At 47.4% G+C, this 14,868-nt stretch overlaps 4 protein-coding genes across 5 annotated transcripts; 2 read left to right on the forward strand and 2 right to left on the reverse strand.

Annotated features, from left to right (window-relative positions):
* On the forward strand, positions 1–5,615 carry LOC108048492 (uncharacterized protein CG7065). The gene is made up of 3 exons (XM_017129220.1): positions 1–269; positions 332–2,410; positions 3,524–5,615. The coding sequence occupies exons 2-3, from the start codon at positions 352–354 to the stop codon at positions 5,104–5,106; spliced, it is 3,642 nt and encodes a 1,213-aa protein (XP_016984709.1). The 5' UTR covers positions 1–269; positions 332–351; the 3' UTR covers positions 5,107–5,615.
* A 354-nt stretch (positions 5,616–5,969) lies between these two features.
* Positions 5,970–6,808, reverse strand: LOC108048493 (frataxin homolog, mitochondrial). Its single transcript, XM_017129221.1, has 2 exons — positions 6,434–6,808; positions 5,970–6,368 (listed from the first exon to the last, which is right to left on the reverse strand). The coding sequence occupies exons 1-2, from the start codon at positions 6,752–6,754 to the stop codon at positions 6,114–6,116; spliced, it is 576 nt and encodes a 191-aa protein (XP_016984710.1). The 5' UTR covers positions 6,755–6,808; the 3' UTR covers positions 5,970–6,113.
* Positions 6,809–7,064: 256 nt separating this feature from the next.
* On the forward strand, positions 7,065–9,761 carry LOC108048474 (formin-like protein 5). Its single transcript, XM_017129169.2, has one exon. The coding sequence runs from the start codon at positions 7,176–7,178 to the stop codon at positions 9,414–9,416; it is 2,241 nt and encodes a 746-aa protein (XP_016984658.1). The 5' UTR covers positions 7,065–7,175; the 3' UTR covers positions 9,417–9,761.
* A 1,153-nt stretch (positions 9,762–10,914) lies between these two features.
* On the reverse strand, positions 10,915–14,742 carry LOC108048475 (histone H3.3A). Of its 2 annotated transcripts, none has more exons than XM_017129170.2 (3): positions 14,611–14,742; positions 12,166–12,466; positions 10,915–11,822 (listed from the first exon to the last, which is right to left on the reverse strand). In XM_017129170.2, exons 2-3 carry the CDS (start codon positions 12,445–12,447, stop codon positions 11,694–11,696), a joined length of 411 nt encoding a protein of 136 aa, XP_016984659.1. In that variant the 5' UTR covers positions 12,448–12,466; positions 14,611–14,742; the 3' UTR covers positions 10,915–11,693. The 2 variants fall into 2 exon arrangements, with proteins under 2 accessions (XP_016984659.1, XP_016984660.1); XM_017129171.2 differs by lacking the exon at positions 14,611–14,742 and adding an exon at positions 12,941–13,133.
* Between the last annotated feature and the right edge of the window lie 126 nt (positions 14,743–14,868).

Raw genomic sequence — 14,868 nt, forward strand, 5'->3', positions numbered from 1 at the left:
CACACTGCAAAGCTGTCTTTACCACAACCAAATTAAAAAGGCTTCGCATTTTCAAAGCAATTAAAAAAAACGAGGAAAGTCAAAGGAAAAACGGATAGTTTTTGCATATCCTGCATAGTAAGTAACGGTAACTCCGCTGACGAAAGCCGTCCCTTTGAAAAAGTGAGCGTGAAAGATGCAATCCGTTGTGCAAAAGTGATCAAGAATTCGGGCACTAGGGGAAAAAATAAGGGAAAAACGAACTACAGGAACCGGAACCGGAAGCAGAGGTAAGTGCTGACCCTGGGCGATTTCCGTTCACTGGCGTTCTTTGTGTGATTCCCATTCGCAGAGAGATTCAGGGACTTGGTCATGAGTTTCCTGCCGGGGGAGCCGGTGCCGCCGGGATTTGAGGAGGACGACATGTCCCAGTCGTCGGTGATCCAGAAGCAGATAGATAGCTACACCGGCGGCCCACTGATCGGCACCGAGTACACCATCGAGCTGCACGAGGCGGGCCAACTGCGTCCGGACTACTTCTGCGTGCTATGCAATTCCTGCACCGATGGCCGCACCGTCTTTGTCCACTGGACATCGCTGGCGCACCGCACCAAGTACCTGCACACCCATTTCCAGAAGGCCCACGATGTGCTTCAGAAGCTTAAACGCACGCCTAACAGCTCCGGCGATCTGGTCATCGCCACCGGCAATCTCGTTACGGCGATTGAGAAGCACTTCGGTCGCTCCAGCCAGATGGTGACAGCCTCTGGCGCTGATTTCCGGCGTTTTCGCGGCAAGATCTGCAGCCAGGTGCGCGATATTTTCCATTTCGATGAGTGTGCCGGCCCGGATTTCGTCGATGAGGCTCAACGCCTTTTGCGCGAACCGAAGCCCGATGAGTCTATCAAGATTAGCCTCAAGATGAACGCGACCGGGGACGACAGCAAGAAGCAGGAGGATGGCAATATAATCTCCCTGGATGCCATATCCAGTGATGATGAAAACTTCGGTTCTTCCGGTCCTCCTGCCATTCAGGTGCCGAAAAAGGTGATGCGCAAGAAGAACCTGGCCGAAGATGCCAGTGGACGTGGGGTCAACCGCTCGCCGCCGACAACTGGGGGCGTGACCAAGCCCCAGCAGCTGCCCACGCCCAAGGAGCTGTCCATTCAGGCCTCTATTATCGCCCAGGAGCGGTACAAGTGGGAGAAGTTCCGTTGCATGCTGGAACTTCAGCTCAAGCAGCTGCGCGATGAAACGGAGACGTACGAGTCGAATCCCGAGAAGCATCCGGACTATCCGGATGAGTGGAAACAGTTCTGGAATCGGCGCTACAAGCAGCTGCAGGAGGAGAAGAAGTGCGATCCGAATCAGTACGACTACAAGCCGGAGTGGATTAGCTACTGGAAGGATCGCCGCATCGAGCTATTTAACATTTCGGTAAAAAAAATCAAAAAGGATCTCAAGGAGAAGTTTAAGCTGGGGGACGAGGACGAGGAGAAGACCAAGGAGCTGATGGAGCGCTACAAGATCCGTGTGGCCAGTCCGCGGGAAGTGCCGCCCAGCGCCAATGCCGTCAATCGTCGCAAGCAGAACTTCCGCAACAATCGTGCAGCGGGTGCGGGAGGAGCTCCCGATGCCGTCATAGATATCAGCGATGACGAGGCCCCAAGTCCTCCATCCCGTGGTCGTCCTTACAACCGGCGCTCGCACTCCCGGTCGCCGTCACCCAAGCGAGGCGCACGCCGTCCTTTGCGGCGTTCACGCACTCGTTCGCCGCGCCGCAATTTCCGTCAAGGATCGCGCTCCCGCTCGCGTTCCCGCAGCCTGAGACGAAGATCCCGTTCGCCGGCCTTCTATCGCCAGCGCGATCGTCATGTTCATCCATCCAGGGAGCGCGTCGTGTCGCCCACCTCTAGGGATTTCGTAGATCGTCGCAGCCTGGAGCGGGAGCGATCTACCGAGTATTTCCGCGGTGAGAGCTATGCTCGCGGGCCGCGTAGCTATGACCATGTGGAGACCTTCCGCGTGATGGATTCGCGTGTGTATCCGGAATACAACATGTCGAAGGTGCGCTCGATTTCGCCGGCCGTCTCAACCAACAAGGATAAGGAAAGCTCGGATTCCGTCGAGGAAGGTCCACTGACCGTCGTCAGTGTCCTTCGCATGCTGTCCGCCGTGGAGGAGCACCTGGGCAGCCTGGGGCCCAAGGCCCTCAATCTGCTCAGCAAGGCTCTGGCCATGGAGATGGTGCAGCCGAATGCCGCTGACGATTTGCTAATGAACGACGACAACTGTGTCTTTCTGGAGACCACCAAGGAGAAACTGAAGGGCATCCTTATCGCCGAGGTCCTGGACGATCCGCAAAAGGTGCGCGTGGTCAAGAAACTGATCACCAACATAGCGGCCATCATCTTCCAGGTGAACTCCAGAGGTAAGTCCACCCCCATCTCCTCCCATCCGCCCTTCTATCTCACTCTTTTTCGCGGTTAGAAATCCGAAGGTAAGTATGAGTGTAGAAACGATCTAAGCTTCCCGACTTGCCCCTGAAAACAACATGGTTTGCATTGAACACAATCGAATTACTTACTCGCGCGGTTCTCGGTTTTTTTAAAAGTTAAACTTTAATGTGAGTTTCGTGACAATCCATTGAATACGTTAGATTCTATGTGCTGGTGATAAAGAAATAAAAAAAATTAGCCATTTCTTACTTTCATCTACTAACCTCTGCGGTTAACACTAAAATATCTATTAAATAAAATTAGTTTTCTTAACATTATCATTACGAAATAAACTATCTTGGCGGCTGTGATACAGATTGCGATTATCTCATTTCATATTTGTTCTTTCTCACTCAATCATCAACCATACTGGTTGCTCAATGAAAAATCTTAATAAATGATTTATTTATTTTTATACTGGGCCAGGTTTTTTAATCGTTAGATGTTTAACTATATTTAAACCGATTTAAGCAAGACATGTTTTGTATATAAAAGTGTTTTGAATTGCTGCTTGTTTCTGGCAATTATTGATGGTTTCTCACATATCGAGTGTTTCTAACTTTTTGAAGGTCGAAGAAAGTGCTTAAAATAATAAGAATCTAAATTTAGAAGCGTACACAAGAATAAAATTTAAAAAAAAGGTAGAAATGACCTTCTTTTGCTATTTGTTGGGAACTTCTGCACATGTTTTATGCTGGGATTAATATTAAAAATTAAGTTTAATTGGGTAGAGTCTTATCAAGTTTTTACCATGAAAAACGTTGGCGAATCACAGTGATTTTAACTGAAACCACAGCCAAATAAAAAATATATTCGGTATATTCGCTTTTCGGTCAGCTTTTTTTTTGGCGGGTGTGTGAACAAAGTGTGCCATCGATCCGTGAGCAGTCCAGTCGCCATCCACACCATTCATAAGTATAAATGTAATTTGCGTAGTTCCGCGCGACACCGAAGCTCCATTTGCAGACCTGTGAAAACCCACGCCTGCCAATCCTAACTGATTGTTTTCTTTTGTGTTGTTCCTCCGTCGTAATCCGATGATCTAGGTATACCCGATGTCGCCGAGGCCAAGGTCAAGGCGAACGCCAATCCAGCGCCCATTCAGCTGCCCTTCGACCGGAATGTGGTGGCCCCCAAGCTGGCCAATGCTCTGGTACTCAAGGGCTACTACGACGTGTGCACCGGCGACATGAACAACCTGCTGCACCTGCTAACGCTGATGGTCAAGACGGACAAACAGCGCCGTCTGGTGGACAAGAGTAATGGCCTGTCATTCGACGAGATTCTGGTCATGCTCGGTCTGCAAAACGAAACGCCGGTCGACAACATGGGCATCGATCTGGACGAGCTGATGAAGGAGGTGGAAAACCATCTGAACAAGGAGTCGCTGGATGTGGCTGGCGCCGGTGCTGGAGCAGCTGCCAAGGTTCAACTAGAAGCTGCCGGCGGCAGCAATGGCATGGAGTCGCTGACCGACTCGGATCTGCAGACCCTACTACAGAACTTCAAGTTTCTGTCGAATGAGGAGCAGGTGCATCTCATTGGCCATCTGCGCAAGCTGGAGGTCCAGGATCCGTCGCGCGTGGCCCGCCTGCGCAAGTATGTGAACCTGGCGGAGCTAAGTGGCGATGGGGAGTCCTGCAGTGATTTCCTGTCGCGTGTGGTGAACATCGGTGGGGCCACAAAGCCGACGGAGAAATCCAAGTCCATGGCTTCGTCATCGGGGGGCATGGCCTCCTCCTCCGGAGCCGGCGTCGCCGCCTCCTCTTCCAACTCGATGGCAGCTCTCTCCAAGCTGTACAGCCGACGTATCAGCGTAGAGCGTGAGGAGGAAAGCGATTTCCTAAGTGAGCCCAATAATAAGCAGCGTCGCACCCGGATCTCGCCCAGCTTTATAATCGATGACGACGACGAAGACGATGATTACAACTTTGACGATCTGGTGATGAAGGCCTGTGATTCGAATGGCGGCGGCGGCGGCGGTGGTGATGCCAGGAAGACAGGAGGTCCGCCCATTGTAAATGTGGAATCATCACCAAATGCCCTCACCTTCAAGCCAGCAGCTGCATCCAAGATATCGCTGAAGGACACCGAAAGCATAATAGCCAACCTGATGGGCACTTTGAGCAAGCAAGGGAATTCCGGCGGATCGAGTGGCTCCTCCGGAGGTAATCGCAACTATATGATGAACCAACAACAACAGCTGCAGCATGCACCGCAAAATCCGGCGAGTATGAGCCAAAAGACAGGCCAGAATCATGGCCAACACCAGTCGGGAGCAGGCTATCCCAAACCGGGCTATTCGGGGCAGCAGCAGGGCGGCAACTTCGGCCCGGATCCGCAGCCTCTAATGAGTAACTTAAACGCCAGACCCGATCCCAATCAATATCCGAATCAGCAGCCCTTCGGCGGCTATAATCCGTATGCGGGCAATGGTGTGCAGCAGAACTATGGGCCCATGGGACCCGGACCCGGACAAGGACATGGCCCTTATGGCGGTCCCATAAACCCGTGGGCCAACAATGGACCGCCGCAGCCACCCTACAACCAGATGCCTCAAAACTTTTTGAACCCACAGCAACAGCAGGCACCGCCACATTATAACAACATGTTTGGAGGGCGTCATTAGAAGCCAATTAGTCTTAGGTCCTAACCATTAAATCATAGAGATTTAAGCATAGAATATAAACTGGGAATATCCTGTGAAGTGCCCGTGAATGCGCGTATGTGCTAGTTTACATGTGATTTAAGCACCAATTTTTTTTTAGTTCAGACACCTATGCCATCTACAAAAAAACACTATTTCTTTTCTTGAGAACTAAACAATAAAGAACAAAATACATTTGGACATCCATAATTCTGAACAGCAAAACAAACAAAATAAAGAGACACAAATGTTAGCTTTATATCGACTTTTGTTTAGCACTGGTTTCTTCCTGAATATAAAATGGAATTTATATTATGAGCTTTGAGTTCAAAATTTTGAAATTAAAACAAGTTGTGCATTTCAAAATAAAGAAAAACCTTATACAAATTAAGATTTGTATGTTGAATTTTAACAAGAACGTGAACATTTTTTGAAATTAAGTGTATTTATTATTTAATAAAAAGTGAAGAAAAAAGTTAATAAATCTGGAATACCGCCTGAAGTTTTAATCCTGTAAAAGATTGTTCAAAAACAAAGGTAAATTATTTGATTTAAAAAGGTGAATATTCAACAAAATAAAAACTAATTTTAAATTAAACCCTCCTTAACGAAACTTGTTTATAAATCTATGTAAAGCTTGTAAATAATTACTACTATACTACTCACTCTATTTCAAGCTTTTACAGTGCTATATCTCAACCTGCATTAGATTCTTATAGACATACTATTAATTAAAATAGTATCCTATCAGATAACCAGACCTCACAATAAATACAGTATACAAATATGTATAATGCAAAGCTTTCAGAGTTTTTATGTAGGAAAATTAAACTAATTTTGGAAACTGGTAGTAAAAGATGCAGCGGTTGCGACATTTTAATAACAGTGACAATTTGGAACCAGCTTGAGGTAACTCCTGCAGATCAATAAATATATCAAATCGAACGCTTTAACAGATTTTTTATGGCGGAAATGTATCCAAACCTCCTTTAACTACAGTAGGGCAATTGCAGGAAGTCCACGGGCTGTGCCTTCAGAATGCCGGGTATCTCCTGCTGCAGCAGTTCGTGCAGCGACTGACCACTATGCTTGTAGATCCACCTGCCCGCCGCCTCGGTGCCGACAAAGTCGAATCTCTTTGGACCGCTGGTGGGTGAACTGAGCCAGATCTGCTTGTTGGGCGTCTGTCGGTTGATCACATAGGTGCCGTGCTTCCGTCCCAGATTCACGGTGAGCACGCCATCCTGCGGAAACGGAAGCCCAAGGAGATTAGGGTATGTGCATGATGTAACAGCGGTTTCAAACTCACGCCGTAGGCCACATCGCTGCCCTGGAGCTCCTCAGCAGCATTCTCCGTCAGCTCTTCGAAGTAGTCGCACAGACCATCCAGTGTGTCGGAGCACACTCGCTCGTAGGTGGCACTGTCCAAACTGGATTCCGTCTCGATTTGGCTACTGAAAAGTCGCCGGTTTGCGATGGGTCCTTCGAAGTGAACGAAATTTGTGGCTATTGCTGGGATCCTGGGTGAGATCACTTGACTGGCAAGTCCTTGGGGCATTGCCCAGCTTCTAATCGTGGCCAAACATGTCGGTTTGCGGCTCAAACGGGTGAGCAATCGGCTGGCATACATTATGCTACTTATCGTTTTGTTTATATTTTACAAGTTGCAGCCACTGCGCTGCCAACTTGCTACAAAATGTAATGGCTTTTGGTATTTTTCGGTTGGGAAATACCGCTTTGACATATTGGTAGTTGAAACACTCAGTTATGTACTTAAATTTGTTTCAAACTATTTTGCTATTGCTATAATTAAATGAGACTTTATCTATTTGTATACTCAACGAAAGCGTATTTTGTATTAATGTGACATTTAAATTTATACAGTACCAACGTCCAAATTGAGTATATTTTTACAAGTCGAATGATTTTCGTTGGAAAGGGACACGGTCACACCGCAACCAACGCCGACCAACAGAAAATGGCGTCGTCCGCCTGAAAATTGGTGTCTTTCTTGGAAAATCCACGCTCATTTGACCAGCGAAACGCGAAAAATGGCCCTGCCCAGTAACTACAAGCAGATAGCCGTGGGTGCCCAGGGGCCGGGTTCGGCAACGCCGCTGCAGGGAGTTGTTGGCGTAGGAGGCGGCGGGGGCGGATCCGGCGGCGGTGGCAGCCGGTCGCGTTCTTCCGGCGGCGGCGGAGGAGCCGATCGCAACAAGGACCAGACGCCCATCTTCACGCACAGCAACTACGGCAATCCGGCCTTCACGCCGCAGAAAGTGACCAAGTCCTCCAGCAGCAAGAACCAGAACGAATCCCGGCTACCCAAGCCACCAAAGCCGCCGGAGAAGCCCATACTGCCGTACATGCGGTACTCGAAACGCGTTTGGGACAGCGTCAAGGCGCAGCATCCTGAGCTGAAGCTCTGGGAACTGGGCAAGAAGATAGGGGCCATGTGGAAGCTATTGGCCGAGGACGAGAAGACCGAGTTCATCGATGAGTACGAGGCGGAGAAGTTGGAGTACGAAAAGTCGCTAAAGGCCTACCACCAGACGCCCGCCTATCAGGCCTATATGTCGGCCAAAAGCAAGGTGAAGACCGACGTGGACATGCACGAAACTCCGTCCAGAGGTGGCGGTAGCAAGTCGCAGCACGAGCGACGCATCGACATCCAGCCGGCGGAGGACGAGGATGACCAGGACGAAGGCTATACGGCCAAGCACATGGCCTACGCCCGTTACCTGCGGAACCACCGGCTGATCAACGAGATCTTTTCCGAGGCTGTCGTCCCCGATGTGCGGTCTGTGGTGACCACCACGCGGATGCAGGTGCTCAAGCGTCAGGTCAGCTCGCTGACGATGCACCAAACCAAACTCGAGGCGGAGCTCCAGCAGATGGAGGAAAAGTTTGAGGCGAAGAAACAGCGCATGGTAGAGTCCAGCGAGGCCTTCCAGGAAGAGCTAAAGCGGCACTGCAAACCGGCCGTGGATGAGGACACTTTCCAGAAGATGGTGCATCGCATGTATGAGGACATCAAGCGCGACCGCCAGCGGTTGGATGAGCCCAGTGCGAACAACTCGACTAATCCTGTAGCTGCTGCTGCTGCTGTCACGAGGAGCGAGGAAGCTGCCAAACCGCCCACGCAGCCAGGACAGCCGGGTGCCACGCCCGCTAACCAGGAGACGACGCCGCCGGTGGCAGTGCCTCCCAAGGAGACACCGCCGGCTGTGAAGCCAGCCACTACCAATCCCACTCCGAGCTCCACGCCCATTGTCCCGCCTGCGCCCACAGTGCATGTTCATGAAACGGCCAGCAAAACGGATCCCGAGCCCATGGACATTGAGCCGCCGCCCAAGCCGTCGGTACCGCCGCCGCCCATAAAGCCGGAAAAGCTGGAGATGGCCGCTGCCCTGCCTCCGCAGTCAACGCTCGTTGAGCCTCCAAAGTCAGAGCCGGTCAAGGTTGTGACTCAGCCCGGCAAGGTGCCCACACCTGTTCCGACACCCACGCCGCCGCCCGAAGTGCTTCCCGTTGCTGGAGCAGCTCCTGCAGCGACGGCGACGACGACACCCACTCCACCGCCGGTGCAACAGCAGGTGCCACTGCCCCAGCAACAAGGCGCTCCAGCTCCTCCGGCAGGCATGCCGCAGATGCATCCACATCCCGGCCATCCGCCGCCCGGACATTCCCTGATGCCACCGCACATGGGACCTCATCAACCGCCGCCTGGAATGCCTGGCCTGCCGCCGCCACCTCCGCACTCTGGTTACGCAAACTACGGAGGGCCGCCGCACGGTCCACCACCTGGTCCACCAGGTGGACCCGCACGGCCGTACTACCAGCCCCAGTACGGAGGTCATCCCACGCCGCAGCCCTATTACGCGCCCTTCTCGCCGTATCAGCAGTCCTATGGGCCGCCACCTGGGTCGCATTACATGTCGCCGCGTCCGCCACCGCCACAGCATAATGGCAATCCCGGACATCCCTATGCGCCTGAGCATGGGAGCAATCCGCCGCCACCCCAGCAGCAGCAACCGCCGCCGGGTCATCTGCACGAGCCCAGTGGAGGACCAGGAGGTCCAGGCGGAGGTGGACCAGGAGCGGCAACAGCAGCGCCAGGAGGAGGAGCAGGAGTCTACCCCACGCCAGGGGCAGGAGCGGGACCAGGACCAGGAGCACCTCCGGCAGCTGGAGGAGCACCGGTGGGCGAGGTAGCAGCAGCTGGTGGAGCTGCACCTCCTGCAACGGCGCCTGGCAAGCATCCGGAGACGGAGAAGCACGAGGCGGACTAAGACCAGGAGTGGAGCCACCCACTATCCACCAACTCCTCCACTCAGATCCTAGTTGTAGTCCCTAAATTATACATGCATCGATCCCTGTGTTGTAACATAGCTGTCCCCTCTTGAGCCTCCGCCTCTGCTCGCTGTACTCCGAAAACCCGTCGAAATCCCCCAATCTGAACCCCATTTAGGCGCCCAGAAGTCCCCATCAACTCCATTCTCGATTAAGTTTAAAATTCATTTTTTTTCGTGAGGCCTAATTTTAATATTTTATTAATTGAGTGTGCGTCGCATTCTGGACTGTATGCTAAATATACGAGTAAAATAAATGTACGTTTATATGTAAATGAAGAAAAACGACTGATGTTGAAGATTTCTGACTCCGGGGGTTCCATTTGCAAGTTAAATGGAAATTTAATTGGAACCACTTAATTAATCACGTGATTACTTGTGATTGGATGGGTTTCTCCATATTTCCAGTGGAAAGTTTGTTGTAAAATTTAACATTTTTAAAACATCTTTTTTATTTTAATATTCTCACCTAAAAATTATTTATATACACAACTTTATGCGCTGTGATCCTGGGCCTATTTTTAAAAGCAGCATCGTTTTTAAAATCTACTAAAGGTTAATATATGCAAAAGAAAATAGACACAGGAGCTTAACCCATAGTGGGTGCCACTCGTTGGCAGCCTTGAGAAGCAAAACAAAAACAAAGCGGGCAGAGCCAAAGCCACCCATACATGCAGATGCAGCCACTAACACACACAATCGCACTGAGTTACCACACTCGCACACCTAAACAAAGCGTATGACGTCTGCTTTGATTTTTGGAGCCAACTGTACTTTCCCCCTCTCTCCATCCCTCTCACACCTTCTATTTCTATCCCACTTTCGCACAAAATTAAACAATTTGTTGGTGTTGGGTTTTTTGGTTTCTTCTATAGAAAAAACCGTTTATTTTTTTTGTTATTTTTTTTTTGCTGATGTTTCCAGTTATTTTTGTTGTTGCTGTCACTGTTTTTCGTTATTTTTTACTTTTTGGTGGATTTTTGTTTTATTGGTTCTTGTAAGCTACGATACGATATAGACACATATGCAAATATTCCGATTCGTTTAAATGTCCAATGTGAAACTAGTTATCGACACCAATTTACAAGTATATGTTTATGGGCGTTTACAATTGATTATTTTGCATGTGTTTCAACTACATATAAATATTGAGAAATATTTAATGCTTTGCTCTGTTTTGTTGTTTTATTTCGGTTATTATTATTATTTTTAATGCTCTTTCAAATCTATAGACGTGTACAAACACCAAGTAATTTATTTGATTGCTGAATCATCTTTATATCTTTTCCATCTTTTTCTTCTTCCGCCTAAACGTACAAAATGCATGTAAATCTAAAATCTTATTTAATCAACTAACTCTGTCACGCCCATCCCTTCGTTAAAATTTGTATGTGATTTGCAGTAACAGAAGGTGAACAAAATAAAGAGTATTAATGTCTAGTGTTTTCGATTTCTATATAGATATATATTTTATGTATATATTTATATATGTAAGTTTAATTTTAAGTGTACTCTTTCGGTCTTCGGTTATAATTGGATATCATTTTCATATGTTAAAATGCCATGCGTTTTCGGGTTGTTCGCCTGATTCCCACGCCCTCTCCGTCTCTTCAAGAGTCCGGGAATCGCCGCCGGGCAGTAATCCGTCGCCGTCTGTCCGCCCTGCCACGTCCAGCTGGCGGCACTTGTTAGGTTGGCCCCAATCTCCAGGTCCGCGGGTCCCGGCAGCCAGATGTTAAGATCCCCCATAATGGGGAACCAGGCGCCTTAAAGACCACGGATTACTGGAAATCAAGGCCCGCCAGCCAGACAATTGTTGGAGTTGTTGGTGGCGGATGTTGCGGACGGACAGGCGAAAACGGCCGCCCGGGGGAACCCCTTCGAAAGATGGATCCGGAATCGGGGAAAGTATCGTGGTTCCAGGACATTTCAACCGTCGACGCAGACGTGAAAAAGAACTTAATAAGTAATATATAATAGTAATAATAAGAGTTACAAATATGTTTAGCATTAAAGTAATGTGTGTTTTATGTGTGGTGTTGTTTTTAACATCGGCATTCTGACGATCCGACAACTGAACAAAGGATGATAAACGAAAATTTGAATGAAAGATTGGATCAAAGTGTCGCTGATGGTCCTTTCCCTCATAAAAACGTAAATCAGAATGGTCTGTTTGGGGATGGACGACAGTGATCCTTCTGCTCCTAGTGATCCTGCTTAAGCACGCTCGCCACGGATGCGGCGCGCCAATTGTATGTCCTTGGGCATAATGGTCACGCGCTTGGCGTGGATGGCGCACAAGTTGGTATCTTCAAAGAGACCCACCAAATACGCCTCAGAAGCTTCCTGCAAGTCAAAGAAAATAATAGACAATTGTTTAGACAAAAAACCATAACACAGTTTATCTAAAGACTTTTAAAATTCAGCATGATCGATCCCTTAACCACTTTATTGAAAGCTTTTGATGTTTAAAAAACTCATAAACCTTTTAACAAATTGTCCATAATCTTATGTGAAACCCGGTGGAAACTTACTGGAAGTTTGTAAATTTTTTAAAAAGGTCAACCATCAACTAATGCTGATATACTACTAAAGTACTGACACTATATTTTAAGTCTTTTATAGCATATACTAAATTAAAACCCATTCGAATTCCCTATAATCCATTGTATAGAACCAAAATGTTTACCTGCAGGGCTCCGATGGCCGCCGACTGGAAACGCAAATCGGTCTTGAAATCCTGGGCGATTTCACGCACCAGGCGCTGGAAGGGGAGCTTGCGGATAAGCAACTCAGTCGACTTCTGGTAACGACGGATTTCACGAAGGGCCACGGTTCCGGGACGATAACGATGGGGCTTCTTCACTCCACCGGTGGATGGCGCCGACTTGCGGGCGGCCTTGGTGGCCAGCTGCTTACGGGGAGCCTTTCCTCCGGTCGACTTACGGGCGGTCTGCTTGGTACGGGCCATATTAACTTCTTATCTCAAACTGCAAAAGAAAGATGGTGTGATGCGAAATGTTAAACCTTTTTATTACAACTCAAAATGAGTTTAAAAATTTAAGTAATTAAATACACCACAATGCAGATTTTCGGCCAAATTCAAGAACAATATGAGTTATTTATCTCTTTTTGCAACTGTAATTTGAGCCAGAAAATTGTACTAAATATACAAGAGTTATAAAAAAAACACTCTGATTTTTTCCAGGTGAGCAACAAAACACGTCTGCCAGGAACTTTTTGGCTCGCACAGGCGCAGTGTTATGGACTGCAGAAAGATGCAACTGGGCAGGATACACAATATATAGATACATGGTTTTAACTTAAAATTATAAACATTTTGTATATATTTAACACACAATGCCGACTGAAAATGGTATGCAATTTTCAAGTAACGGATTGAGGCAAATATAAAGTTAAGCTACAAACTTAAGTTTGATTTACTAAGTACATCTTGTAGTTACCAAAAACACTGCGAACCTTTCCAGGTGAAAAACAAAACTCGACTGCCAGGAACTGTTTGCGCACTCTAGCCTTTTTGGCCGGCACAGGCGCAGTGCAGCAGCCTGCACAAATGTGCAACCAGGATACACAGGATAAAGACGGATGACTGTGGCAGAGAGCCAAAGTTAAGACCGATGCACAGCGCCGAAGCGCTGGCGGCCAACTGACGACGAACCGAGATCTCGGTTACAACGAAAACGAGGGTGGAACGTAAGTTTCATCGGGACAGCTGCCTGCTTTTCCTTTTCCCCCTATTTTTTTTTTACATCTTCTGGGAACGCCGGACCGCACTCGAGAAACTTCCACTTGAATGGGAAAGGAAAAAATCGTGTCTTGGCAGCACACACAGAGAAAATCTGGGGTCGTTGTTTACATGTTTCATATTTCTATGCATTACTTTCAAATTATTATATTCGAAATAATAGTTTTCAAATTTCCAGAATCTAGTCCATCCTTAGTTTTTTTTTTTTTGATAAATGTTTATTATTTAGACGGCTTTTTTAAGGAAGATCACCTTATTAGTAAATGTTCGCATATCAACGCAGCGATGTAAAAAATAATTTCATGAAATGGAATTTATAGAAAATGATTTTCTCCTTGACTATTATATGCTCTTGTTAATAAATTTTTCTCATTGTGTAAAAGTTCCACGATGAAGGACCACTTGAAATATTATTTCTTTTCTTCTCGAGCAAACAACGTGAGTCGCTGTTTTTTGTGTTCCCCTTCTTTTTGTGTATGGCCACTTGAGTATTTTGCGTTTTATGCGGAATCAATCAAGCTGAAGTAATGAGTTGTAGATTCCAATTTATGTGCAGGCAAGGAGAAAATAAATAAGAAAGAAAAAAATCTTGGAAGCGCCAAAAGAGTAAACATAAACAAAAAGAAAAGCAAGCGGTAAAAACTTGGCGCGCGTTAAAGGCGGCAAGTTGGAGAGAGACAGACCTATGGCACATTCGCATTAGAAAGAGAGGAGTGAAGTGCTCACAACAGTTAATTGCGTCGTTTCTCCGCCAGCCAGCATGTGTGTATGTGACAGCTGCACATCCTCACAAGCTAACAAAAAAAAAAACAATTATGCAATAAAGTATAGAAAAGAGCGGGGCATACTGCGCATGACAAGAGCAAACATGCACATTTGCATTGTGGTATATACACACACTTGCGGGGGCCAGCACTTGAGAAATAAATAAATTACTTTTATCTTTTGACGCCAGCATAAATACGATTACTCATACTTTTTGGCGCCAATTTTCAGGCCCGCTTTTTCTTGCGGGATCCCAATTTCGTTTGCGCCTGCAACTTTTTATTTGTTGCTGCTCTCCTGCGTGGCGGCCATTTTGGAAAAAGCAGCGCAACACAACTACAGCAATAATGCAACCGTCGTGCAAATACGAATACGAAACCTCTCACATCTTCGTGCATTTGTGTGTATCCACCAGCGAAAATGCCCATGTGTGTGTTCGGTGAAAAATAGGGCTCCGCTGGACGGCCGGCGGAGCCCCGAAAACAAGAAAAAAAATTAACTCCTATTTGGAGACACCAAAAAAGGAACAGCGCACGCAATTTTACCGCCCACTGGCACGGGCATTGCAATTTCAAAGTTTAAATCTATACAATAACCACTCACCGTTGAACACGAAGAAAAATTGTTATTTTCACAATTAAATACTTTCACACGAGAACGACGATAGATACGATTCGGACGAAAAAATTTCACAATTGCTAGAGCTAGAGGTGGAGAACCATCGATGTTGACATCGGTCATCGATGTTTTCATAATATAATCGATATTTTTCATTTCTAACGACTATCGAAAATCGCACTGTTAACGATTCCATCCAGTGAGTAAGAAGCACTGTTAACGATATGTTAATCTGCCGATATA

This window comes from Drosophila rhopaloa, unplaced genomic scaffold, assembly GCF_018152115.1.
Source record: "Drosophila rhopaloa isolate 14029-0021.01 unplaced genomic scaffold, ASM1815211v1 contig_3, whole genome shotgun sequence".
NCBI lineage: Eukaryota > Metazoa > Arthropoda > Insecta > Diptera > Drosophilidae > Drosophila > Drosophila rhopaloa.

What these genes read in the sequence shown, in the direction of transcription:
- LOC108048493 (XM_017129221.1), bottom strand. Translation starts at nt 6,754, where the DNA reads ATGTATGCCAGCCGATTGCTCACCCGTTTGAGCCGCAAACCGACATGT. An exon ending in GCAGCGATGTGGCCTACGGC is followed by an intron (nt 6,369 to 6,433) that starts GTGAGTTTGAAA and finishes CCGTTTCCGCAG; the next exon opens with GATGGCGTGCTCACCGTGAA.
- LOC108048475 (XM_017129170.2), bottom strand. Translation starts at nt 12,447, where the DNA reads ATGGCCCGTACCAAGCAGACCGCCCGTAAGTCGACCGGAGGAAAGGCT. An exon ending in CGGCCATCGGAGCCCTGCAG is followed by an intron (nt 11,823 to 12,165) that starts GTAAACATTTTG and finishes TTTGACTTGCAG; the next exon opens with GAAGCTTCTGAGGCGTATTT.
- LOC108048492 (XM_017129220.1), top strand. Translation starts at nt 352, where the DNA reads ATGAGTTTCCTGCCGGGGGAGCCGGTGCCGCCGGGATTTGAGGAGGAC. An exon ending in CTTCCAGGTGAACTCCAGAG is followed by an intron (nt 2,411 to 3,523) that starts GTAAGTCCACCC and finishes CCGATGATCTAG; the next exon opens with GTATACCCGATGTCGCCGAG.
- LOC108048474 (XM_017129169.2), top strand. Translation starts at nt 7,176, where the DNA reads ATGGCCCTGCCCAGTAACTACAAGCAGATAGCCGTGGGTGCCCAGGGG.